The 25,530-nt window shown below is 43.5% G+C and overlaps 1 protein-coding gene across 11 annotated transcripts in view; it reads right to left on the bottom strand.

Moving 5' to 3' along the window:
- TLE4 (TLE family member 4, transcriptional corepressor) overlaps nucleotides 1-25,530 on the bottom strand; it is a 141,162-nt gene that overhangs the window by 8,526 nt on the left and 107,106 nt on the right. For all 11 annotated transcript variants that reach the window (XM_081802865.1, XM_081802866.1, XM_081802872.1 and 8 more), the window contains 6 exons: nucleotides 13,322-13,441; nucleotides 12,056-12,109; nucleotides 10,973-11,125; nucleotides 9,434-9,566; nucleotides 8,957-9,150; nucleotides 8,398-8,474 (listed from right to left, as the gene is read on the bottom strand). In XM_081802865.1, coding sequence (XP_081658991.1) covers nucleotides 8,398-8,474; nucleotides 8,957-9,150; nucleotides 9,434-9,566; nucleotides 10,973-11,125; nucleotides 12,056-12,109; nucleotides 13,322-13,441 — 731 coding nt within the window. The remainder of the gene's footprint in view (nucleotides 1-8,397; nucleotides 8,475-8,956; nucleotides 9,151-9,433; nucleotides 9,567-10,972; nucleotides 11,126-12,055; nucleotides 12,110-13,321; nucleotides 13,442-25,530) is intronic.

Below are 25,530 nucleotides of genomic sequence, written 5' to 3'. Positions count from 1 at the left end.
ACTCTGCAAACTTGCCCTGTTTTCTACTTTGGGTGACTCAGAAGCCTGTGATGAGATTTCCACCTGTATATGAATTCACCCCAATCAAGTGATTTACTAATGGAGATCAATGAGTCAAAATGATCAAGCTTTAAGGAGTTAAGAGTCTCTAGGCCTACATGGTGAAACGACAGCTGTGACCCCCGCACACACACCAGAATAAGTCCTATCAGACTTGACAATCACTAATTCAAGTAATTCCCAATGAAATTAAGACCTGTAAAAGGCATCCTGTGGGACTACCCCAAAGGCCCACCTGTGAGTGCCTATCATCAGCTCCAACTTCAGTTCATCTCCAGGGAAAGCTCTACACTTATGAAAACATTTGGTTCTAAAATGCAACTTCAGTTTAAACATCTCCCTCAAGAGATCTCTATTCTCAGGGCGCTGAAGTCAGGAAGGGCACATCAGTGAGAATATGTGATGCAGGGGTGGGGGGAGGGAGCTGGGCCTGTCTTCTATCATGGGCAATAGCCCATTTCAGAAATTATGTCATTCTGCTTTGGCATGAAGCTTTGGAATGTGCTCTGTTTATAGGACGAAGTTTACGAAAGACATACCAAGGGAAAGCATCTGTGGGTACACAAAGGGTTGGAGCTTGGACCTATCAGGGAAGTTTTAGAATCAAAACAGTTTATGGTTCCTTAATGCAAAAAGCTACAGGCTAGCCACATTCATCAAAATTCAGCCCACTACTGAGGGGCCCTCATCACCCCGACTGTCCCCAGGAGGGGTGACGCAAGTATGTGGCTGGGGAAGATGTGGTGGCAGGCAGTGGAGGGCTTTTTCTTTCTCCATCAACAAGAGAGAGAGGCATGGACCCGGCCTGCAGCAGAAACACAGTATGCCGGATGGCTGAGGGGGAAGGAGGTGGAAGCTGGGGAGACAAGAGGCAGAAGACATTTCCTCGGTCCAATCCATAGGACTTGGAGACACACTGGACATGTGACTGGGGGAGAGGCGCGGAGGAGGGCTCTAAGGCTCAGGACCCGAGTGACTCAGGTGGACCACGACACGTTAGTGAAGTGATGGGGACACGCGACCGCAAGGTACGCATGTGAGGAGCTAAATGGTTTGGTTTTCTTCAATTTGAGGGCAGTCGGGAATCCCAACAACTCAACAGGAAGCTGAGTGCTGTGATTCAGGTGAGAGGGTAGGTTAGAAAGACAATGTGTGCTTATCGACTAAGAAGTGACAGTGGAAGCTAAGGGAGCAGAAACAATAATGCTGTAGCAGATTATGCAGTGAGCAGACTAGATGCAGGATCTAGGGGACCGCTAACATCTAAGGAACCTCCAGCAAGAGCAGTCAGACACGGACAATCGAGAGTGACAATGAAGTGCAGGGATGGGGGAAGACAGTCAATCGCTTGACAACTTATTAAGAGATTCAACCATCCAACACGTAGTTCTTGGGTACCCCCGAGTGCCAAGCACCGTACTAGCATGACTGGGGTTACAACAGAAAGAAAAAACCCATATCCCTGGTTCTCCTGAGGTTACAGCCTATGGGAGTAGGCGGCAGGTGGGTAGAGGGGTGGATTCACTAGTGAGATATTCACATAAATAAATATAAAAATGTCAGACGGTCAATGCGATGAACAGCGGACATGCCTGGTACTGTGGGATTTGACAGAGTGAGGCAATGGGGCTTCGATAGAAAGACGAAGATGGTGTGAAGGGGAGGGGTATGGCAAATATGAAGGCCAGAGTGAGACAGAATGCTTAGTATCCATTTAGTCAGAAACTATTTATTAAATGCCTAATATGAACCAGGTACTATTAGGTGCTGGGGAATCAGGGGCGAACAAAGTAGACGAAGTCCGTATCCTCCAGGGCCAACATCTAGAAGGGAAAGCAGATTCCATATATAAGCAGAAAAGTAAGTAACCTCAGATCCCCATCAGATGCCGAGACACACACACACACACACACACACACACACGGTACACAGGTCTAGGCACCACATGAGCGGAGCCAAGGAGAAAGGATGCAGGCCCTGCACACATCGAGGGGGGAATGTGGAATGTGCCAGGTAGAGGAACAAAGCAGAGTCCCTAGAGCAGAACCAAGAGAGAACGGAAATGCACACTCAGTGGAGAGCGGCAGCCTGGAGACAGACGGAGGGCAGCAGGAAAAAGGGCCTGGCGGCCTGAGATGAGGAATGTGGATACCATCCTGGGTGGAATGGGAAGTCACTGGGACTTCTGGGCAGGGAGGGACAGGATTTGGTTAATGTTTTCTAAGTGTCATTCTAGCTGCTGGGTGAAGAATGGGTTCTAGGTGGCAGAACAGGAAAAGGATCACTGGACAGGAGGTCTGTGCAGTAATCGAGGGGAGAAGCCAGGGGCTGGGCCTGGGAGACAGTGAGACAGCTGAAACAGATGTGCAATTTAAAAGCTCACTCCGGCTGGGTGGAAGGAGAGAAGGAGAGAAGGCTGCGCTGGACGGGACATCGGGGTTCTGAAAGTGACACAGTGAAGGGCGGGGATGAGACTTTCCTCGTGAGCCTGTGAAGAGGTAACTGAAGGCAAGAAGGACAGCTACAGTCGACGTGGTCCAAGCCCCAAGACGAGGTTACTGGGGGCTGACCTTGTGAACACCAGAGTCACCCAGAATGATGGCAGGCTCTGAGGGAAGGCAGACCCTAAGCCAAGTGTCAAGGCTTTAATAAGCGGGAGATCCCCCAACAAGGTTTGTAAGGATGGGTAGAATCCAATGACACAAGCCTGAAAGGGCAGAGTTTTCACAAAAATATTGAGGAGTTCAGTTCTAGGAAAGACTGGTGGCGGTGGGGAGGGGATGATACAGCCTTTATCACTCCATCACTGGCCCTGAGGATTTCAGGATATGAAACAAATGAAGGGGCACCCCCTCAGAGAGCTGCAGGTGGAGGGGTCCCCATGGGGGAAAGCCAGGTGTCAACAGGCAAGGAGGGGAAAGCAGCAGCGCCCGCAGAGAAAGGCTGAGACTCTGAGGGATGACGATGGAGGAAAAGGCTAATTGATTTAGCAATTAAAGAGGTCATGAGGACTAAATCTTAAAGGAAGGAAGAGGAAGGTTATTCCAAGTTTAGATGGTGTTATACATTCTTAATGATAATTTACTTGAAAAGCCATCCCTCCTCTCTAGTATCACTAAGTGGTTTTTAAAGAGCATTGAGAATTTAAATAGTTAAGAAACCAGACACACGATTTCTTTCGAGGTTTTTGGTATGGACATTCTTCAACTCAACCACAACCACTCTGTGAGCACCTACTATGTTCCTGGAACTTCCTTTAACAAGAACGTCAAGAGCCTACTTGCATTAAGGCTATAACGTGGTCCTCTGTTTGCTATCGGTACATGTAAGATACTCAGGACTGGAAAAAATAAAACTCTAGTAGATTATCAGATCTCAACTAACTTTGATGTGTAGTTGGCAAGGTGTACTGGAATGTGTAACGAAAGCCAACCTTTCTAGAAATCAGAAACCCAGGCTTGAAGAACTGTTCTTTTTCTACCAGATTAAATGTATCAGTAAGGCCTCTTAGCCACACGCTTGGATACAGACATCGTGCTAAGAATATAAAATGAGGTAAGGCACTGGCCTTGCCCCCGAGTGGCTTCTAATCTAGGAAGTGTGATGAGAAAAGCACAGAAATGGCCATGGTACCAGGTGGAAGATGAGAAGTACAAGTTCTGTGGTGGTTCAAAAAGAAAAGACAAAGCTTACGTTTCAATAGTGACATGGTACTAGAGATGGGTTTTGCAGAATGGAGGGAATCTCACCGAAGAGGGCGGAAGACGGAAAAACAATTCCGGGGTGGGGGATGCAGAAACAGCAGAGAGCAAGGGCTCTATAAAAGGATGGGGTACGATAATGGAAATTTCTGGACTGGTTTTGATCCAAGGATTCATTTATTCAATAACAACCCTGTGGTTAAGTGGTTAGAGGAGCTGGCCTGAGCACAGTCTGATCAAATGTATCAGGAATATATACATTTATACTACCCGCCCACCCCCCCCACACAGATTGCTATCTATCTGCTAGAGAAGGGAGGGCTGTAGAAAGGGAGGGCCTACAATGCCAGCCTGAGAACTCCACAGAATTCACTAAAAGGTTTTTGGAGGGAGAATAGGTAGGACACTACTGGGGCAACTGACAGAATACATTTGATCGCAAAGAATACAATGGGTAGGAGGAGAAAGAGACCATTATTCCAATAATCGAGATGCAAGGTAATGGGGGACCTGAACTAGGCTAGGTCAAGGAAGACACTAAAAATTCTGCAGGACTTAACAAATGAGATGTGAGGAAGGAGCCAATAATTATTGAGTTTCTGAGCTTAGGAAACAAGGACGAAAATACCAATAGTCCTGATGGGCAATGTGGGAGAAGACCTAGTCTGGGGAAGAAGCATCATGATATGATGACTCTGAAGTGCAAGTAATACACACTCAAGATATCTGAGATGTCCAGCAAATAACTACTATTGTAGGGCTAGAGAGAGAGGGTGCAGGGAACCAGAGAATACAGTGACGTGCACTCTTCCAAAACACACACACACACACACACACACAAGCACAAGCACAAGCACGTGTGCGCGCAGGAGGTGAAAGCACTAAGAGCTCTCTAAGGAAGATGGTAAAGAGAACAGAAACAGCTAGGACTCTGTGACAGAACTACACTTCAAACAATCAAGGCATCTGCAAATCGCTCTTTTTAAAACATGTGCCCTGAAGATGCTATTTTATCTGAATCATCCTCTTTCGATGAAAACTCAGCATATTTAAAGAAGGTCCTTGGCCTTCCCACCCCGACCTCATTTACCCGCTCTAAAAGGCCCAGTTCTGTAATACTGCACTCATCTTTCTCATACTTTGCAACACTTTCTCCAAAGTTTTCAATGTCTCACGAGATGGAACTAGACCCTGAATTCACAATAAAAGGTCTGGCCATTGTACTTTATAAAGTATGCTAGAAAATCAGGTTCTAAGTAGCCTATGAACCCACTAGTAGGTCAGCCAAGCAACAAATAATTGTTAAGGGTTTGCTGTGTGTCAAGCATTGTTCCTATTTTGAAAAATCCTGCTTTATAAAAACAAACAGAACAGGGAAAAATTTCGGAATTGTGAGCAGCCCCAAACCAACAAACCTGAGCTCTTCTGTCACGGCTGCATCCATATGCCATGTCCCATAATATAATCAGTACTATGGTTTTAATTGGATAGTTTTACACTATTTATAGATGTCTCATTAAAGTAACAGGTGAGAGAAAAAGTCCATTTTGGGCTTATGTTGAAATTAAACTATGCTGTCATTCCAATTACAAATTGAGTGGAACTCTTGCTAATTCACCAGAATAGACAAGAAGCCCCAGTGTGAATTATTAAATAAACGCTACTTTATTCATTAGTTGGTTGACACGCATTTAATTATAACTTTTGATAACATCTAGCAATTCATTCTGTAAAAATAATTAGGACAGAGATACACAGCTGTTTTAAATCTTTCTGGAGAAAGGCAGTTTACTTTGTGTATGTAGTAGGGGAAGCCTTTAGGTGATTTTGTTTTATGTTCTAGCACAAAAAAAATAGTTGTTTCTGTCAAAACACGCACAAGATGAAGTTTCACAATTCTGTATCTTAAGATCTGAAGAGCCACCTAACTGTTATAATCATTTCTGAAAAACCTGTAATAAAAATATATTATCCCTATATGCATAAATGAATGTGAATTTACATGTCTTGACGCCCTCTTGTATAAGACACACCAATGACAGGAACGTTGGAGACTAATTTACTCAATCGAATTTTCTTGGGTCCTTTCTGCCCACTACAGAAATGCAGTTCAGTTCAGTTGCGTAAGCAGTTGAAAACCTGATAATGAATGCCCTGGGGCAAGGCTAAGCTGGAAATGACGCTGCGGTTACCTAAAGAGCCTCATACACCAAACACAGGACTAAACATGTAACATCTTATCTCACCCTTACGCCCCGCTTGTCAGGGAGGTGCCATCCCTGGTTTACAGATGAGCCAGTTGAAGCTCACAAAGTTAAGAAACTGTCTTCTAGTTGTCAACTGGCAGAGTAAAAACTCAAATTTTGATCTGTCACACTCCGGAACTCACTGTCGACCACACCATGCTCTCTCTGGGATTCCTAATGTCATCTGCCAACTGCACGAGATGTGGCTCTATCACTCCCGGAACGAAAATTTGCCACCATCCTCAAACCCATCAACCTTCCCCAAAGGATCGCAACAATTCTATAATGCTAAGAATCAAGACTAGGGGTACGAAGGGAGTCCAGCTCAAGGCTCAGAAGTGCCTCCTGAATCAGACCAGCTCTAACTCGACAGTGGTTCAGTTGGCCCAAAGCTAAACCAAGACTGTCATTCTTCTTCACAGGCACCTAACACCCCTTCACCTCTCTTCACCCCTTGTGCCCCCGAGCAGTAGCTGAGATGAGAAGCACCAGCTCTACCACTCTAGTGCTTATACCAGAGCTCTGGTGCAAACAGCTAGTTAACCAAGTGGTAACTAGGCAGTACCTGAACATGGGATAATACCTTTTCCCTAAGGAAAGCTCTCCATCCCCACAGGTTCATATGGAACTCATAGGTATTTGAGTTATTTGATTAATCCTATGACCTTGTTATTTAGTCACTGCCTGAAAGAGACCAAACTTTCACCTTCAAATACATCAGAGTTCTTGGTCAACAAGACTTGTAAGTCAGTCAACAACTATTTGCAGAACACACACAAGTACACAGAATTTTATGGTAATGGGTATTTATACCTTCAATTCTCAGGGAACTTAAAGTCTAATTTGCCTTGCCTCCCTTATTAATCAGTCAAATATTTACGGAGCAACTTGGCTATGGAGCCAGCATTGTGTTTGATGCAACAGGGAAGTTTAGCATAGATCTGTACAGAAGTAGGTTACCCAAGAAGTTACACATAAGAAATAACACGGTGACAACTAAGCGCCTGAGTGTATAGCAGTGAATAAATAAGCAGTGGGAGATCAGAGAAGAAAGAGACTGGCTGGCCCACCTGCATGCTCTCTCTACCGTGCGTGCGCTCTCTCTCCCTCTCTCACTCATTTAAAAAGTATGTACTGTGAGCACCAACTATGAACCAGGTACCACTCTAGGCAGCGGAGCTACTTCTATAACTGAATAGCAAAGAGTTCTGTTCTGTGCTCTCATGGAACTTACATTCAAGCAGGGAGAGGCCGATCACGGCTACAGACAAGTACAAAAAAGGCAGGCAGCAGAAGAGAACAATAAGGAGAGGAAGGGAGAGAAGGATGCTCTTTTAGATAGGGCTGGCAGGGAAGAATGCTCTAATAAGTGACATTTTAGCAGACACTTTTGAAGTGAGACAATAAGCCACAGAAAAAGTACTGCAGGAAGGGCCAGTAAGAGCAAATGCCCCGAGGCAGCCAAGCCACCAAGGAAGCGTCTGGGGAAAGGGACTTCGAGGCTACTGAGGGTCAAGCGTGGGTAGCAGAGGGCTGGGAGGAAGCACCAGCCTGGAGAAGCAGCGTGGGTACAGCATGTGTGGTGACAGGATGCCAGCAGAAAGAGCCAGGAGCATAAATACACACATGTGACTAGTAAGGCAGGGAGGGTCTGCGGGATGCTTCCCAAACGGAGGAGAGAGGAAGCTGGGATTTTAAGGGAAGAGCGGGTTATTTTGTAGTCAAGTCTTTGTATCTGGGAAGATGAAGCCAGAGAGCAGAGAGAACCGTGCATAGGTAGTAATAAAAAGGTGCGCTGGACTGAAATGAAGGATGTGGAATGAAATATGGTGAGAGATTAGAATGTATAAGAAGTGGCTGGAAAAACTGATGTGTGCATCTTGTCTTCATAACTCAAGGGGACTGTGAATGCAGATGCTCCAAATATCCAGCTCACGGGACAAGAAGCCAAATGAGCAAAGCCACCTTTTCCGCAAACACAATTGAGCATAATAAGACCACACTTCTTTCTTCTCACAGCCTTTGAAGTTTGGCACGTCTTTTCCCAACACGCTCAAATTTTGAGCATCCAGGTTTGCACATAAGACGGTTTTTTTCAAGGCAACAAAAGAATTCAGTAACAGACGTAGAGAAGACCTGACTGCTGGAGATGCCTCAGTAATTTGCATTTCCATATTAGAAGCTCAAGATTTTAAATTGAAAATACAAAACTCCACCTCATTACTTCTTTCCTTGTGTGAAGAGAAAATGGAAATTCTTTGCAACGAAAAAAAAAAACCGTTGAGCTCCAGGAACTCCCCCCCCGCTGCCTAGCAGTGCTCAGCCGAAAGGGCCGGCAAGGGCCCAGGGTCTGGCACACGGTGGTGAGCATGAGGCTCAGGGGTACTCACGGTTTTCCTCCTGGAATGCCTGTCAGGTTTGGAGGTATGGCTGGCACGCGCATGTGATGGTGTGGATCAAATCCAACCTACAATTTTCCCAAGCAAAACAACAAAAACATATGCAGTTACATTAACTCATCTCAGCCTACTGAATACCTCTCTAGGTCTTGGGAGAACACAGACCTTAAATACGGTTTTAGAAATATACAGACAGACAGATCTACTGATGAAAAGACAGGATGTTTATGATTTTCGGGGTAACATACACGAAAAAAAATTATCTGTATAATTTTTGAAGCTTATAAGGGCAACACAGGGTTCACTACATTCATGATCGTCCGCTCTGCTCTTGTAGGTTTAAAATTAAAAGCAAACCTAAAATAACAAGGACATTTCCTCTCCTTAGAAAAGGAAATGGATCTCACCGTACAACTGTGTGTAGTTTAATTTACAGATAGGATGGGTCCCTCTACAAATACCTCAAATTACATATAGTACGTTCAAAAATACGTCTGGCGATCCTGTGAGCCACGGGATGGGCTGGTTTCTCGAAGGCCCACAAACGTACCACCGGCGATCTCCCGTAGGCGGCAGCCGCGGCGGCGGCGGCGGCGGCCGCGCTCATCTGCGGAGAGATGTTGTGTAGCCCAGCATAGGCGGCGCCGGGACTGGCCAGCTCCCCGTTCATCCCGGCGTGGGGCACGATCCCGAATGGGGTTGGATACGGACAAGGGACTGCCATCGGGGTCCTGAGGCTTGAGGCTACAGACCAAAATGAAAGGAGAATAGAAAAACCAAGAACTCGGGAGACAATAAGGAAGTAAGGCGTTAACATATACCTTAAAGAAAAGTAGTGCCCGGGGCTCAAATTCGCTTTATGTAATATTCCCAAAAATCATCAAGGCGTTTGGTTCAGGTTAAGTAAGTAACTCTAACAGCTTTACAAGGCTGGTTATTACTACTCTTACGGTAATGCACTGCTTAAACTGCTTTCATGTCTTTAAAACCATGAAGCATAAATACACAGAAAACCCTTCTTACTAACCCAAGGGGTCGACTCCCGGTGGTTTTCCAGGCACAGGCCTCAATCCGGGAGTGGAGTTACTGCCTGGAGTGGGTGCATCGGTTCGTGGAGTAGGGGTATTGGACTTTGAAACAGGAGTAGTAGATTTTTCATTCTAACAAGACATGGAAGAGAATAGAGTGGCAATCAGAACACAGTTTTAATAATGATATTAAACATTTAAAAAGGCAAGTCAATGGCGCCTGGGTGGCTCAGTTGATTAAGCAACTGCCTTCGGCTCAGGTCATGATCCTGGAGTCCCAGGATCGAGTCCCGCATCGGGCTCCCTGCTCGGCAGGGAGTCTGCTTCTCCCTCTGACCCTCCCCCGTCTCATGCTCTCTCTATCTCATTCTCTCAAATAAATAAATAAAATCTTAAAAAAAAAAAAGGCAAGTCAAAAGGAAAAGAGAAAGAAATGGAAAAAGTTCTTCAGGTTGGGCCTTTATTTTCCTAATTAAAAAGAACAAACCAACAAACAGAAAGAGTTCCCTGAGACCACAAAACCAACGTTCAGGAGGATATAAACTGAAGCAGAATTTAGCGTAGAGTAAATGATTTCCAGGAAACTGGGTCTGAGTCAGACAGAGGCTGACAAATCATGACGTCCTGTGACCAAACACTTGCTGGTTGCTTTGATTTAAGGCTGCTTGAACTGGGTTCCTGGTGGACTGTTCATGTCACAAGAGGCTTCCCGGTTAACGGGTCCCCGTAGAACAGATCCATGCCCCGATCAGCATAGAGGAGTTGCCAATACAAGAAGGCGAGAAGGCCAAGAGAGAACAACAGAAAAAAACTTAATGTAGTCCCATGCCAGACACATCCCCCTAATATGCAGACCAACTCAGGAACTTTCTTTCCTTCAGCTGTGAATTCAGAAGGTTATTTGAAAACTGAGTCTTTTTTTTTTTTTTTTAATGTTATGTTACAAGGAAATAACTGGTGAGGAAAAAGGAAGACATACACACAAAAATGCAATTGACTACAGAGCCAGAGAAGAAGGGGGTATGGGGAGATTATCCTGACTTGCAAGCAGTTTCATTTTTGCATTTGTGATTTGTGGTGTGAGTCAAGGTAGACTTTTGTAAATGACAGATTATTTCTTAGATGGGAAGGGAAAATTATTGCAGTCATATACAGCTTGGTAATTCAAACAAAGCTAGCAACAAAATCACATCCTAGCCGAAAACTAAATTTACCATAAACCATAGGTGACAAAACCATCTCTGTAAGCCCAATGTGTATTTCTTCATTTTTGCTGAGACACATTTCACTCAATTTCCCCATATCCCTCCCCTATCCTTGCAAAAAGACTCATAAAACAAACATCTATCACCGGTAAGTCAGTAAACCCACTGTGTTCCCAAAGTACTTTTGTCAATTAAACTTGAATACTGAATGTATACATATATTTGGAAATAAGAGTCCTACAGAAAAATGTGAAAAATACCAAATTTAAAAATAATCAAAGCCAATCATCTTGAAACAGGCAAGGCTAAGAAAGATGATGAAGAACAGCTTACAAGGCTAAGTTCTTTGGATTTGGAGGAAGGAGTGCTGCTGGAGGACGCAATAGAGGCTGGACTGATGGGGGCATCTTTCTTGAGCAGGCGCGTCTTGTCCAGGCCATTCTCTCTCGGGGAGTGTGCTGGGCTCCCTCGAGGGGAAGATGGATCCTACGAAGGAACATCAAGGGCATTAATGCAGACAGCACATTCACAATGCTAGAGTACTTGAGTGTGGATGTTTCTAGTGGAAAGCATGGAGCAAAATGTTCTGTAATAGATAATAAAAGACGTACCAAATTGCTGAAGAAAATACTTGGTACTGAGGTCAAAGATATTTATAGCACAGTTGACCCTTGAATGACATAAGTTGGATCTGCGCAGGTATACTTATATGCAGATTTTTTTTGGTAAATATACTATCGTACTATAAACTGTATTTTCTCTTCCTTATGATCTTCTTAATAACTTTCCTCTAGCTGTCTTTATCATAAGCATAGAGTATGTAACACACAAAATACGTGATCATCGACTGTTTATGTTATCATAGGCTATTAATAGTTAAGTTTTGGGGGAGTTGAAAGTTATATGGGGTAGGGGGCAGCATAACGTGCAGACTTGCTGAATCACTCTGTTGTACACCTGAAACTAATGTAACATTGTGTGTCAACAACTACACTTTAAAAAAAGGTGTGTGTGTGTGTGGGGGGGATTACATGCGTATATTCAACTTCATGGGAGGTTGGTGCCCCTAAAACACTGCTCCCCCACCTGCATTATTCAAGGGTCAGCTGTACTTACTCAAAACAAAAATCAAAACCCTGCAAATCTACAGGTCACTTGTCAGTGAGATCTGTAGGCTGACCACATAATGTCTGGTGTGCATTTATGGTGATAGCAAAAACACACTTGTATTTTTATAGAAAAGAATAGCAATAAAAAGGATCACTAATACATAAAATCAGTAATACATAAACTTTTCAGGTAAATAAAAAGTGGGTCCCTTTGGAAACGAAGCACACATTTTGAATACCAACTGTCTGGACGCTAGTCACTGTTACAGTGGGTAAGAGCAGGAAGCTGAATGAGCCAGAAACATACCTCATTAGAAACGTCAACCACCAAGTTGTCGTCACTCTTCTCGCCATCGCTGTCCTGCATTGACAAGTGACAAGCATTACCTCCTCCCCCAGCACAAACGCACAAAGGCCAGATTTACCCTGGATAAGTTCAGACTAATTCCTCATATCTTATAAAAACAAACTGCACCCAATAGTGCTAAACACTTTACAATGTACTATGTTCTTTAATCCTCATAATGATGTTACAAGGTAGGTAATATGATGATTCCACTTTACCACGTAAAAAAACTGAAGCTTAGGGGCGCCTGGGTGGCTCAGTCGTTAAGCGTCTGCCTTCGGCTCGGGTCCTGGTCCCAGGGTCCTGGGATCGAGCCCCGCATCGGGCTCCCTGCTCTGCGGGAAGCCTGCTTCTCCCTCTCCCACTCCCCCTGCTTGTGTTCCCTCTCTCACTGTGTCTCTCTCTGTCAAATAAACAAACTCTTTAAAAAAAAAAAAAAAAAAAAAACTGAAGCTTATGGCTTGCTTGTTACTCCAGAGCATCTGGTGGAAGCTGGCATGTCCGGGCTAAATCCAGCCTACGGTTGGGTGTGATCTGTTCGCTCAGTTTAAAAAACTGGGTTAAGTAGTCACCATTTTAAAATTGGGAGGTGTCACACAAAAATCCAAACTTTCTGCTTTTTTTGAGGCCTGTAGTCTTGCAGGGCATCACCATAGGAAGCGGAGCAGGGGTTGTCTGCATCCACCCCAGTCCCATCCAGCTTGCTCCCTTCACTATGTGACCTGAAGGGTTAGTCACTGAAGGAAAATGAGCTTCAACCCAGGCTAGGGACACATCTGAATGCCTCTGCAAGTTATACTCCACTAAATTCCCTTTATTCCTCAGCACAAATTCATTTTAGACATTTTAACAGGTTTTCTATGATTTTACATTTTTCCTTAACATTTCTAGTTGACCACAGAAAATTCAACCACCTTGAAATACACAGAGGGAAGCAAATACACCTCTAGAAAGGGTATTATGGGACACCCACGACATCTTCTATTAGCTGCCAGATAAAGCACTCTGTTCCGACTCAAATACACACACGCACTGACCTGCGCCCACAGAGGGCTTCAGCTGGCCAACTGAGACACAGCTATAAACGCAACCACTATTTTTTTCTCCTAGTAGATGTTTTTCCCTCCTATGTTCTCATTTTGGTTGGTAATAGTCAAAGGGTAAAATGGCTGCTGATAAAAAGCAGAGTAAACTGGCTTCCCCCAAAGCAAAGGTGGATGAACCTACATAACGAGCTGCAATTTCCTTTTCTTCAGTTTTCTGCTTTTTGCTATCAGAGGAGTAGTCTGTGGAGTTTCTGTGCTTCTCGGCACCTCGGAAACTGGCTGACGGGGATACCGAAGAGCTCTGGAATTAGAAAAGAAAGCAGGATTGAGAAATGACCACCCACTTAACCGTGGGTTTTTCAGGCTTCATGTCCTTTCCGTTCGTTAGTGCACACTTGCAAAACTGTTAGGAGGAGAAAGGAGGAGGTAAAAGGAAGAGGGCAACAGAGGTGGAGACAGAAAACCAGGAAAAACAGGAAAAGGGAATGAGGGGAGAAGAGGAACAAACAGGAAAGAAGAAATAGAGACAGGACCAGAGAGGGAGCCAAGGAATAAAAAAGGAGGCAAGGAACAGCAAATTCAGAAGACAGAATGGGTCTGGTCCCAAGGAGATGTAGATTACACTGGTGAAGCAGCTTCAAAGAGGTGAGGAAGGAAGCAGAGAGAAGAGAAAATGGAAGGAAGGAAAAGGCAAGCCCCACCCCCCTCCGGCCCCAAGTTTGCTGGCTGATGGGAAGGCAGTAACTTAAGCTTGTACAGAGACACTGAATATGTTAGAGTCTGTCTTGAGAAAAACTAGTAATTCTTCAAAGAAAAAGGGAAGACAGGTACTCTTTGGGAATTTAAGTAACCCCCAAATGGTGATCATGTGACACAAAGGTCCTATCTACGGAATTTTGCTAAGTCCCTTGTTTTAAGGGCATGGAAGATTCAGAGTGGCAAATAAAAATAACAAAAACCAAACACCTGCAAAAATTCACTTTATTCCTTTCTGACTCTGACAGTTTTCATGAGCTGCTCTCTTTTATCTCTGGAAACCCTGGAACCCCCATTAGGACCAGGTAACTGGGAAAGATAGTCCCTCCCTCTTGGGATCACAGTCAGAGCAGGCCATACAGGCTCAGGCAATGTTCATCATCTCTGCTCTTCCAAAGAGCTCCCAACTGGAGGAGGCCTACACGCCGAAAATAAACACTGAAGCACAGAGAATGCGTCTGTCTGCCATTGAGGCCAGGGGGATTACTACTGGGCACACTGAAACAGTATGAGAGCTTAAAATCATTTATGAGGAAGTGAAGAAAGCGTCAATGAAAACTGGAAGCAACCTTATGAATTGGCTAGTGACTCAGTTCCAGACAGACCAAACACGAGCCAACTCAACATTAAGGTGAGGTGTGAGAGAGGGAGCAGGGCTGACCTGTGGAGGGTGGGTCATAAAGGCCAGAAAAGCCAAGCCCCTCAGCAGGGCACCAGCGCAGGGCTCTGAGTGCTAAATTAACCCAGGCTGGGCAGTGGAAAGAACATCTGGAGAGGAGAAAACAAATTCTAGGAAGAACAAAGAATCACCACCAGAATCTCTCTTTGCCTTGCATCTAAATCAATTCAGGAAACTGTTCCATAAAGCTCTTCCTCATTGATAACTTTATTCTTCTCATATAAAACTAACCCCTTGTACCTTTTTTCCCTTTATCCTAAGTCTGATGGTAATAATTAACATTTATGAAGATACACAACATTTACAAGGGCTTTTAAATTAACTATGAGAGGCAGCGTGATATCCAGAACTGTTGGCTCTATATCCCATTTCACTTCCATTGACCCTTAATGCCACGTTTTCTTTTGTGACTAAACTTTTGAAGCCTGTTGTTAAGAGGAAAAACAATGAACTTTTTTTTCCCATGCCTGGGTCAGTATCACTACCAAGACATCACCCCCTAGTGGTCCGCTGTGGTGATGGCAACTCCACCACTAGCTCCAAAGGCAGGAAGGAGGGATAGGAATTTGGTGTCAGGGGAAGATGGGAGGAAGGACAAGTGAGTGGGTTCCCAATGAGAGGGGTGGGTATCTCTAAACCCTTCCTTCCTGTATCATTCTCTCTCAGAGTCTTCAATGAATACTCTAGATCGGAGGCACCAAACCCTGAAACTATCCCTACTCATTCACCCTTAAGCTTAATAGCAAAAAAGATGGCAGACGTCATTCAGTAAGGCCAAAGACCAAAGTAAAACATTAGAAGCCAAACAATTTTTAAAATTGGACAGCTTCTTCATGTATCTCTGCTGAGTTCCAATCCTCATTCCCAAGCCAACGTCATGACCAGGTTTTTTTTGTGACCATTACTCCATCAAAATCATGCTTGCAAATATCATCTGTGAGCCGCGACCTACCATATTTGATTGATGTCAGAACCCCCTATCTAGTTCCCCCCTCCTCCGGTCTATTCTCCACATTTCTAGGGTTCATATTTCCCAAAGAGAGATTTGACCACTTCTCACTCTTCTTTAAAAACCACCAACAGTTTCCCCACTGTCCTTAAGGGAAAAAGTCCAAATATTTCTGCACGTGGCCGTTTCCAAAGCCCTTCCCTCCACGCCCTAACCCAGGGCCCTGGCCTTAGAGCTCAGCGCTATGAGCTTGTTGTCCAGTGCTCTGTGCATTTTCATTGTATCTGTAGCCTTTTTTTCCTGGCTTATGAGAATGCCCATTTCCCCTCAGTATCTTTTTGTTGAAATCCTTATTCTTAAGGACCAGCTCTAATGTCACCTTTTAAAGCTCACTCAGACGCTGTCAAGCAGAATTAATCACTCAATTCTTCTTTGTTCCCTTAACACTTTGTTCACCCCGTGAGTAGAGCACTCGCAATCAATATGTGGCTATTTGTTTACAAGGCCACTTCCCACTACAGGCTGTGGGTTACCTGGGGTGGGGCCCCCGGCACAGTGAGCAGCAGAAAACTGCCCAGAAATGTTTTTGAACATAAATGAGCAAACATCCCCTTTGCGCTCCTCAATCTTAACCTAAAATTCATACGATACATTCCCTTTCAGAAGACCACTAGGCTGAATGGTTTACAAAGAAACCATTCATTACAGTAAGACTGGAGTAGTGCCACCCCTGGGAATTAGCAGCGCAACCATCGTGTCTCTTCCTCCCCCCTACTCCTCTACCTACTTCCACATGCCTTTGTCCTACTCATTTGCCATTTTACAAAAGGAAGAAAAAATTGTATGTTTGTGATTAACAACAATCTGAGCCTTTTGATTCTGAGATACTCTACTCAAAGTTACCTCCACTTTGTCCAAAAGGAAAAACTGATTTTTAAACCATTATAAAATACTTTCTTAAAAATTACCACTAAATGGTAATGCTTATTTATTTAGATCTTTATGCTTATTTATTGATACACACGTACAAACAAGCTAGCTTTACTTTTCTTAACTGGCTGTTTCTGGCTCTGTGGGCAGTATTTTACTTGTGAAATTTTACTGCAGAATAGGGTCATATGTTGAAGTTTCCCGGTAGAATGATAAAGTAGTTAATTATCACTAGCATTTAAAGGTTAAGCTACACAATGGGCAATGGGGCAATCAGCAATGTTCTAATAACATAATTGCTCTGGAATCAAATTGGACTTGGCACAGACTCTCATCATGAATCTTACAAGTCCACCATTGAGCCACTGGAAGGCCACCTGGATTTTTGCTGAGCATGTGAACAGGAGGAATTAAGTAAATACTTTTAAAGACAAAGTCCGGTTCTACTAGAAAATATTTTTATTTCTCTATCATTATTTTAAAAGCTTACCTAGGTTAGATATTTCCCTAGCTTACTACACAGGAAACTTAACTGGAGCTGCATCATGACTGTGAATAAATCTACAAACGAAGTAACGTTTTCTCATTACAGATTGATCATGTGACTATATTGGCGAATTCGTTAAGAATGGAGGGCCGGCCGTAACAATCAGAAAAATGAAGGGGGGGAAATCGGAGAGGGAGACGAACCATGAAAGACTATGGACTCTGAGAAACAAACTGAGGGTTCTAGAGGGGAGGGGGGTGGGAGGATGGGTTAGCCTGGTGATGGGTATTAAGGAGGGCACGTTCTGCATGGGGCACTGGGTGTTATACGCAAACAATGAATCACGGAACACTACATCAAAAACTAATGATGTAATGTATGGTGATTAACATAACAAAAAAAAGCAGTGGCCGATCAAGACAAGGCAAAAGCCCTTAAATGTGAATGTTTACTAGAAAACTCTGTATTTTTAAAAATGAAACACATCATTGGGATAGTAAAAAGAACAAAGTAGATGTTTAATGAAAGACAATAAGGGGGGAGAGCAAGGACAAACTAGGGGAAAAATACTAAAAATTTGTTAAGCCTTATTATATGGAAATCCCAATTGCTTTGAAAGCAAAAGATAAGCTTTAAAAGAGTTACTCTTAACATTACAAATCATATTTCATCTCCAAATGAGAAAATTCTAGATCCTGGTTTGAAACCCAACCAAGACTTTACTAAGGTTATTGACCAAGTCAGACTAAACACGGAGACCTCCCGCAATTGAAGTGGATGGCCCCACCCTTTCACCTTTACTCCTCTGCCACCTCAAGATCAAAGATGACCATGTATGACAAAGAGTTCTATAAAGTACACCCCCCCCACAAAAACAAAGGGTACTGTTGTTACAATTAGCTAGTTTTAATAACAGGTAGCACAGATTTTACTAGCAGGCAATAGCATCTGTCTGGAGTCAGACTGCCTGTCTGGATTTGAGTCTAGAGTTTTCCACTTAATAGCTGTGTAGCCTTGGGGATATTGCTCAGTCTCAGTCTCTGTAGTCTGGGACAAGAACACCCCGCCCACTCTCCCTCCCTGGGCTGCTTTGAGGACTAGGTGAAAGAATCTCCATAAAGTAGTACGAGGCACAGTCCCAGACAGATAACCGAGCCCCTCTGCAACGGCAACTCAGCACTGGGGCTGCACTGCACGCTATTTACTACAGAGCTAGTGTGGCTCTTCTATTTTAAGCCTCACATAAGGGCTATTCTCGGCTTCTGTGTAGCACTACCCCTCAGCACAGATATACAGATGGTCCATAATGATGGGTTTCAATAGGCTGCTATTAACCAAAACACATCTCCTTTAAACACAATAAGGTTTTGGTTCAATACTGCAGGCAGGACTATAAATACCACCTCCATATCGGACTTTCTAATTTGATTTCAAATGCACATCAAGCTAATTCTGCTTGCCATCCGTGTAAGTTCATATGTCCCTGCCCACTTACAAGATTCCAACCAGAAGGAACGGTTGGACAACCATGATCAAAAACTCTAAAACTCACTTGTTATGGTTTGTCTGTTCATCAGCTACAGCCTTCCAACACCCCATCTACTTGGTACCAAAGGGTAAATCCATTTTCAAACAGATAAAGGGGATAATAACAGGGCAAGAGATAACCACAAAAGTCTGGCTACGGTTTTGCCCTCCCCTTATAATTGTTGTCCAGGCCTACTGTACTCAAAACCAGTCCAGTTTAGAAGATAAATTATACTGCTAGTAGAACCGTAGTTCACTCAGTACAGGAATTAGTTTGGGTCAGGGACAATTCAGAGGGAGTTGGTTAATGGCAGCGGCGGGGAGGTGGGGGGGGGGAAGGGCAGGACGGAGAAGGCAGGCTCAAGAGGCCTGTTGACCCTTCACTGATGCCATAACTAAAGTCCTCAAGCATCATTTCCTCTGTAACAACAACAACAAAACAGATGACTAAAACAGAAAGGAATACTGTTGACTCTCTTGAATTCAGAAAGGCCAACATACTACCTGAGATCAGCAGAGACTCGGCCCACTCCCCCTAAGCAGAAGGGCCTTCAGTAGGAGGAGCCCTACAATCATGAGCCACCCTGGGTCAATTATGTTCACTAGTCCTCAAAGCATTTCAGAGTTATGAAAGACTTTCAACTAGTTCTGAAGTAAAAGTAATACAATACCCTCAATAAACCTATATATACCAAACATAGTACCATACCCCAGTGCATTTCTGGTTGAGGTTTTATTGTACAGTATTATACAAAATGTTTGTATTTCTATTCACACAGTTCTTTATAACTAATAAAACATTTTAGTATTTACTATCCCACCTATTAAAAAAACAACCAGCAGAGATGGAGAAAATAATCCTCAGTTGGGAAAAATGAAAAAATAAAAATTATTTGGCTAAAATATACACATCTTACATACGACTCATAACATGCAAATTTATGTAAACTAGCTTAAAATTTATAGCACGCTCATGGTGAAAAACCTGAATATGGTAGGGCTCTAAGCCAGTCACTGGTGTCAGTTTACTGCTCATTTCAGTAAGACTTTTTTTAAAATAACCTGCTTGATTAAGGAAGTCATTAAAAACACAATCTGTATATAACCCTCACAGAACTTGCTTCTTCCAAATTAACATAAATCAAAATTCACCTTCAAAAATGACCGGGATTTTCTGAAGACCTGCCCTTGGTAAAATATAATCTCCGTATAAAGTAATCAATCTGTTCTTGATAAGTGTTTCATCTTCTACAACATGTCATGAACAATGCGGTCTTTAAAAATGTTCTATTGTTGTCTTTGTCTTTCTACTTCTCTCCTGATACTTGGGGCAAAATAAATTTCTCTGGCAGATAATCAAAACAAAGGAACTGACAGAGGAATGATTAAGAAGACAGGCAGTATCCACAATGGTTATGGTATGGGCATGAGGGTCAGACAGCCCTGGGTTCCAAACTAGGCTGCACCACCAGCTGTGTGACCTTGGACAAGTTAATGAACTCCTCTAAGCTTCCAGTTCCCCAGTGGGCAAAACGAGGCTCACCGGAGTACCTGCTTAGAAGACTGCCGCTAAGATGAAGGAGAGCACATCATGAAGAGCTACAACTCCTATGCTAATGTGAAACCACCACACAATCTCAGTCTCCTTACAGGCTCTTTGAACAAGTAGTTACTGAACACCCGCTAAAGTACAGAAATACAAAGATGAATGAAATCTACACCTTGCCCTCCAGAAGGCTTCCTGAGTTAAAAACACTTAGAATACAAAAGCCCTACATATTTTTTGCTTCATGCAATAAAATATACAGCACTTCAATATTTAGTCATTCATGTTTTGTTTCCATGGCCTCAGCATTATGTATTACTTGGTCAGGATAAAATGCTATAATAATTTATAAGGTATCAATAAAATTGATTTTAAATTAGAACATTATCTTAATGTCCTCCTGGGGTTTCTTGACCGTTATCTCCTCTTCCTGGAATAAAGCTGTTGGCTCCACCCCAGAAATTTCATTAAATACAGTTACTTTAGCTGGCGAGCTGAGCTGCTGGAACATGATGCTTTGACACCAAAGATACAGGTTTGATTCTTGTGTGGGCAGCTTAGCTTCCCGCTCTTGATAGCCAACTGTCTGCTCTTGGTCTGAACTGCAGGTCATATGAGCAGGCAAACTCGGAGAACGAGAAGGGACAAGTACATCCCCTTACCACTGATGGAGAAGTGAGCCCACAGATAGTGCATAAAAGTCCCATCTTTTAATCCAGCTAATCATCCCAAAGCCACCGCATGCTCTTCAATCCAATGGACCTCCTCAAAGTTCACAAGACCTAATGTTCCTACATGCATTTGTTCTCCACCAAGAATTCCCTTCCCTCATTAACAGAGACTCTATAAATCTTGTATGCACTTTGTAAAGTACAGTCACATGCACCTGCCACCTCCTTCTGGGATTTTTTTTTTTTGTATAGCATTCATAAAATATATCCGAGATCACTCATTCACCTACCGCCTTATAATCAATGTTACTAAGTCTCAGTGACAAATACGACGTGGTAGATGAGGTTGACTGCCCTAAAACAAAAAGGGGGGACTGGCAAAAATTACCTTAATTTTCTGGGAAGGTGAATTGACTTTAGACCTATACTTGCACTGTGTTCTGTTCTTGAATCAAAATATCAACATACTTCTAACAGCTGCTTTGAAAGAAGCTGAAGTAGAGTAGCTGCTCAGAGAAAATAAGTGACTCAGCTTGAAGACTTGGCAAGCTCTCTTAATGGACCAGAATTCTCATTTTAGTAACTATTAAAATTTATTGGAAAAGAAAGTCTTTTCATGTTGCTATTTTTTCCAGTAAACTGTTTTAATCTATTTGAAAGGCTAAACATTTTTTTCTTCCAAAGAGTGTTAACTCCACAAAGCCTCATATATATTCTTATGTATTATGTATGCAAATATACTCTACAATATCGAGGGTAATTCAGCAGGAACACAGAAAAGCAACAACAGTATATCAATTTAAAGGGAGGCTGCCTAACAGTTTTGAGAGGGCTAGTAAGAAACTTCAAGTCTTCTTCATACCCCCTCAATATGGCAAAAAACAGCTGGGACAACTTGGTCTTAAGGTCCTTCATTAAAACACTAAAGTTTGGGGCGCCTGGGTGGCTCAGTTGTTAAGCGTCTGCCTTCAGCTCAGGTCATGATCCCAGGGTCCTGGGATCAAGTCCCACATCGGGCTCCCTCCTCGGCGGGAAGCCTGCTCTCCCTCTCCCACTCCCGCTGCTTGTGTTCCTGCTCCCGCTATCTCTGTCTCTGTCAAATAAATAAATAAAATCTTAAAAAAAAAAACAAAACACTAAAGTTTGTGCTCTAGAACACAAATGACAAACAGAAATATAACACAAGCCATGTACATATTTTAAATTTTCCTAGTAGCTAGATTTTAAAAAATTGAAAATAAACAGTAAAATTAATTTTAGTCATATATTTATTTAAGCCACTGTATCTAAAAATACCATATCAGCATAAAATCAGTATCAAAATTATTAGTGACACATTCTACATGATTTTTTTTTAGTACTAGGTCTTTAAACTCTGGCCTGTATTTCACATTTGCAGCACATCTCCATTTGGCCTGGCCACATTTCCAGGGCTTGAGAGTCACATGTGGCTTGTGGCTACTACACTGGGTGACACAGGCCTCAAAGATCCTAAAGGCACAACAGGAACCAGGCCCCTTACTACAAGCATCTGGCACTTAATAGAAGCACAGGCTGGACCTGGCTACTGCCTACTTTCTCCAATCTGATTTCAAAGTCTCTTTGTCAGAATGCTGGACACCCCATACTCTCTTTCATCTCTCGGTGTGGGCTTCTGCCAAGAACTCTTCCCCAGCCTCTGAGCCGCTAGCATTTTTCACCTTTTATGTCTCAGCTTAAATGCCACTTTCTCAGAGAGGTCTTGTCGGTGACATTATCCAAGGAGATCTCTCCTGGATAACCCCTTATTTACTTCCTTCCTAGTATTTGTATCATGGCCATTATTTTGAATATTTTCTTGTCTCTTCTACTTGACTAGAAGTTTCGCAAAGGCAGAGACCCTCCACTTGGTTTGGTGCCTCAATTAACAGCTCCTGAACAAACGAGTGAATACAAAACTTGATCTGCTCACGCATCAACACTTGTGCATACGTCTTACTTGCTCCCATATTATTTTCACTGTATTGAGAGTAGAGATTGTGCATCCCTAAAGGCCGTAAGCTCCCGCACCTTATTTCTTTGTATTCTCAGCACTCAGTATTAATGACTGCCGTAGTCAGAAGAACAGCTGTGGGGGAGGGGGGGTGATGCAGATGTGTGCAGGCACACCAAAGGAAGGAGGCAGCCTTCAAAAGTCAAAAAAGGTAATTGTGAAAGTGATACAGTGACAAGACGATTTTCAGGACTATGCTGAAGAGACACCGAGAGGAAGCAATGCAAAAATTAAAACTGGAACAAAGGTCAGAAAGATGCCAGGTGGAAGAGAGGGTCAAAGGTGGCACCCTTTCCCTGTTTGTTCCCCACCAGCAAGGACACAGGCCCCCTCCCCCAAGGTCAGCACCAGGATCTGACCTCTGGGTGGACACACAAGAAATATTTGTTGTTGCATAAACACATCAAGGCCACCAATTTTTCTTATTCTAAAAAAGATAAATCTTCCACATAAGGGAGACATTTTTCCACTGGCTCTCCTTCGTCTTTCATCATGTACTCATCCCTGTCTGTGACCAGGGAGAAACAAATCGTACTCAGGCCTGACCACCGAAAAGGTAGGATTTAAATGAGTCCTGCCTGACAGTCCGACCACACGAAGAACGCAGACATCAGCAGTTTCTCTGTGGCCGAGCACTTAGAGTGATCCCTGGGGATCTCCTAGAAGGTTTCTCTCCCAAGGAGGTATGTGGTAAGAGGGGGGAAAAAAAAAAAAAAATCCCTCACTACTCACGTTTTTTTTCTGGATAGTAAGTCACCACACACAGGTGACGAAAGAAAAAGCCCAATATTGGGCAGACAGAGAGAATACTTTTTTTTTTTTTTTTTTAAAGGAGCTTTACAATGGCTGATTGTTAAATCAGAGGACTATCTAGAGTTTTATGTAAATTTTAGTATGTAAAGCAACATAAAGCGTTAATATCAATCAGTTTAACAAAGTGACTTCAGTATACTGAGGAATGAAAACAAACCAGACACAGATACTTAGAGACACAATTTCAAATCTTTCCAAAGAAATCATTTCAAGCGGCAGCTTTCATTTGACAAGTAGGTGCAAAGATGCAGGGCTGACAAAATACATAAAACATTGGAAGAACAGGTTGATTCACCAAATGTGTGCCAAGCAAGATTAGTCTGGTCTACCCAGGAAACAGCATTCCACTAACCCGTGCTGAGACGCTGACAGGGGAGTCTGTTCACGGTCTAATCCCACCCCCTCCCACCATTCGATCACAGGTCAAAGAGCGAAATTTAAGGGAACTACAGATCATGTCTCAGAGCTGTCTACTTGCCGCCCCAAACAACTGTGAGTGCTGGTCTGTTCTTCTGCTTCTCTGACCTTTCCTTTTTCTTCCCTCCCACTCCTCACCTGGCTCCTGCCCTGCCAGCGACACCTCTGTCAATACTTAGTCTGGCTGGGGGCACTGTGGGCTAAAGAGGTTGTTGACCCTTATTCTAACATGTCCTTTTAGGTTAATTACTTTTGTATACTCGGTGTACCCAGTGACATTTAATCACTACAGCGCTACTCAGGTAAACAGAAGTGAATGGAGCCAACTGCAATTTGGCACCGAGCTAAATGGGGCGGTAATAGCATGCTGAAAATGGACTGGAAGCAAATACTCTCACACTCACCACAGTGAGAAATGAGGTGAATACCATCTGATCAATCACTCTTTTATTAAAAAGCAAGAACACTAACCCAGTGGTATGCTTTTGCTATTTAATACTAACTACGGCTTGAAGGAATCCTGCACTTTGTAATGTATGGACAGTCCAGTAAATGCTTGCTGACTGAAGGGATGAAGATGAAAGTAACTCAAAGTGTAGTTATGACTCTCTCTCTCCACATATGCACATGCGCACACATATACACACACACGTGCACACGCATCCCGTAGCAGGATAGCCCTCTGCTAACACAGCCAACAGTAGCCTCTTGCTAATCTTTTTGGTTTGTGTAAGCATCCAGGCCACAGGAATTAGATGCAGAAGGTCCTACAACTTGGTATGTAACCAAAGCATCCAGTACCGGATTCATTCAATGTCATGTCCCAGACCTTGAGCCACTAAAAGTCGGCTGAAACACACAGCCAAGGACTTCCGCTGGGAATGGAGAGTGGGTCAGTGAGGCCATTAGCAGCCCTGAGAGAGCCAGCCAGACCAGGGGGATAGAGATGGCGATTTTGTAGAAGTGCTTTCAATACTAGCTGGTGGATGAAAAAAAATGAGGCTTGACTCCTCTTTCTAAAGAACAACAAAAGACTTTGCAAGCACGGTCTCATGTAGTGACGCCAGGAAAATCCTACAACTTGAGCTGAATGCTGCTTCTGTACTGGCGGTATGTCAGACACCAGGGACACAAAGTGAGTACGGCACTAGTTTTCCGGCACTGTGGAGCTCAGATGGAAGGGGCTGGAACGGAACAGTCACCGGCTCTAGAGTGAGAGCACTCTGGCTTCAAATCTCTGCACCAGCACCTATCAGCTGTGTGCTTCTGGCAAGTCAAGCCCCTGCGGCGTCCATGTTCCTACCTGTAAAATAAAGGTATCTGTTCTACGAGATCATCATGAAGATTAAATGAGGTAGCTACGTGAAGTGGCAGCCACACTGCCCTTTCTTTCATGCGGATTTCTGGAATCTGCCCGAGAAGTCAAAGGCCAAGCCTTTGCCCAGCCCCAACCAGGCAAGAAGATGCCCCGAGAGCTGCTACAAAGTCTCCTACTGGCCTTCCTTTGAAAGAGGGTAATGGGCAGTTCCTCGGGTTCTGGGTAAAGGCCACTCTCCTATATGCCCAGGTTCAAATGTTTCAGA

The sequence above is a fragment of the Leptonychotes weddellii genome, chromosome 14 (assembly GCF_054177405.1).
Source record: "Leptonychotes weddellii isolate Sample4059 chromosome 14, ASM5417740v2, whole genome shotgun sequence".
NCBI lineage: Eukaryota > Metazoa > Chordata > Mammalia > Carnivora > Phocidae > Leptonychotes > Leptonychotes weddellii.
This window is presented reverse-complemented; position numbering and strand designations above follow the sequence as displayed.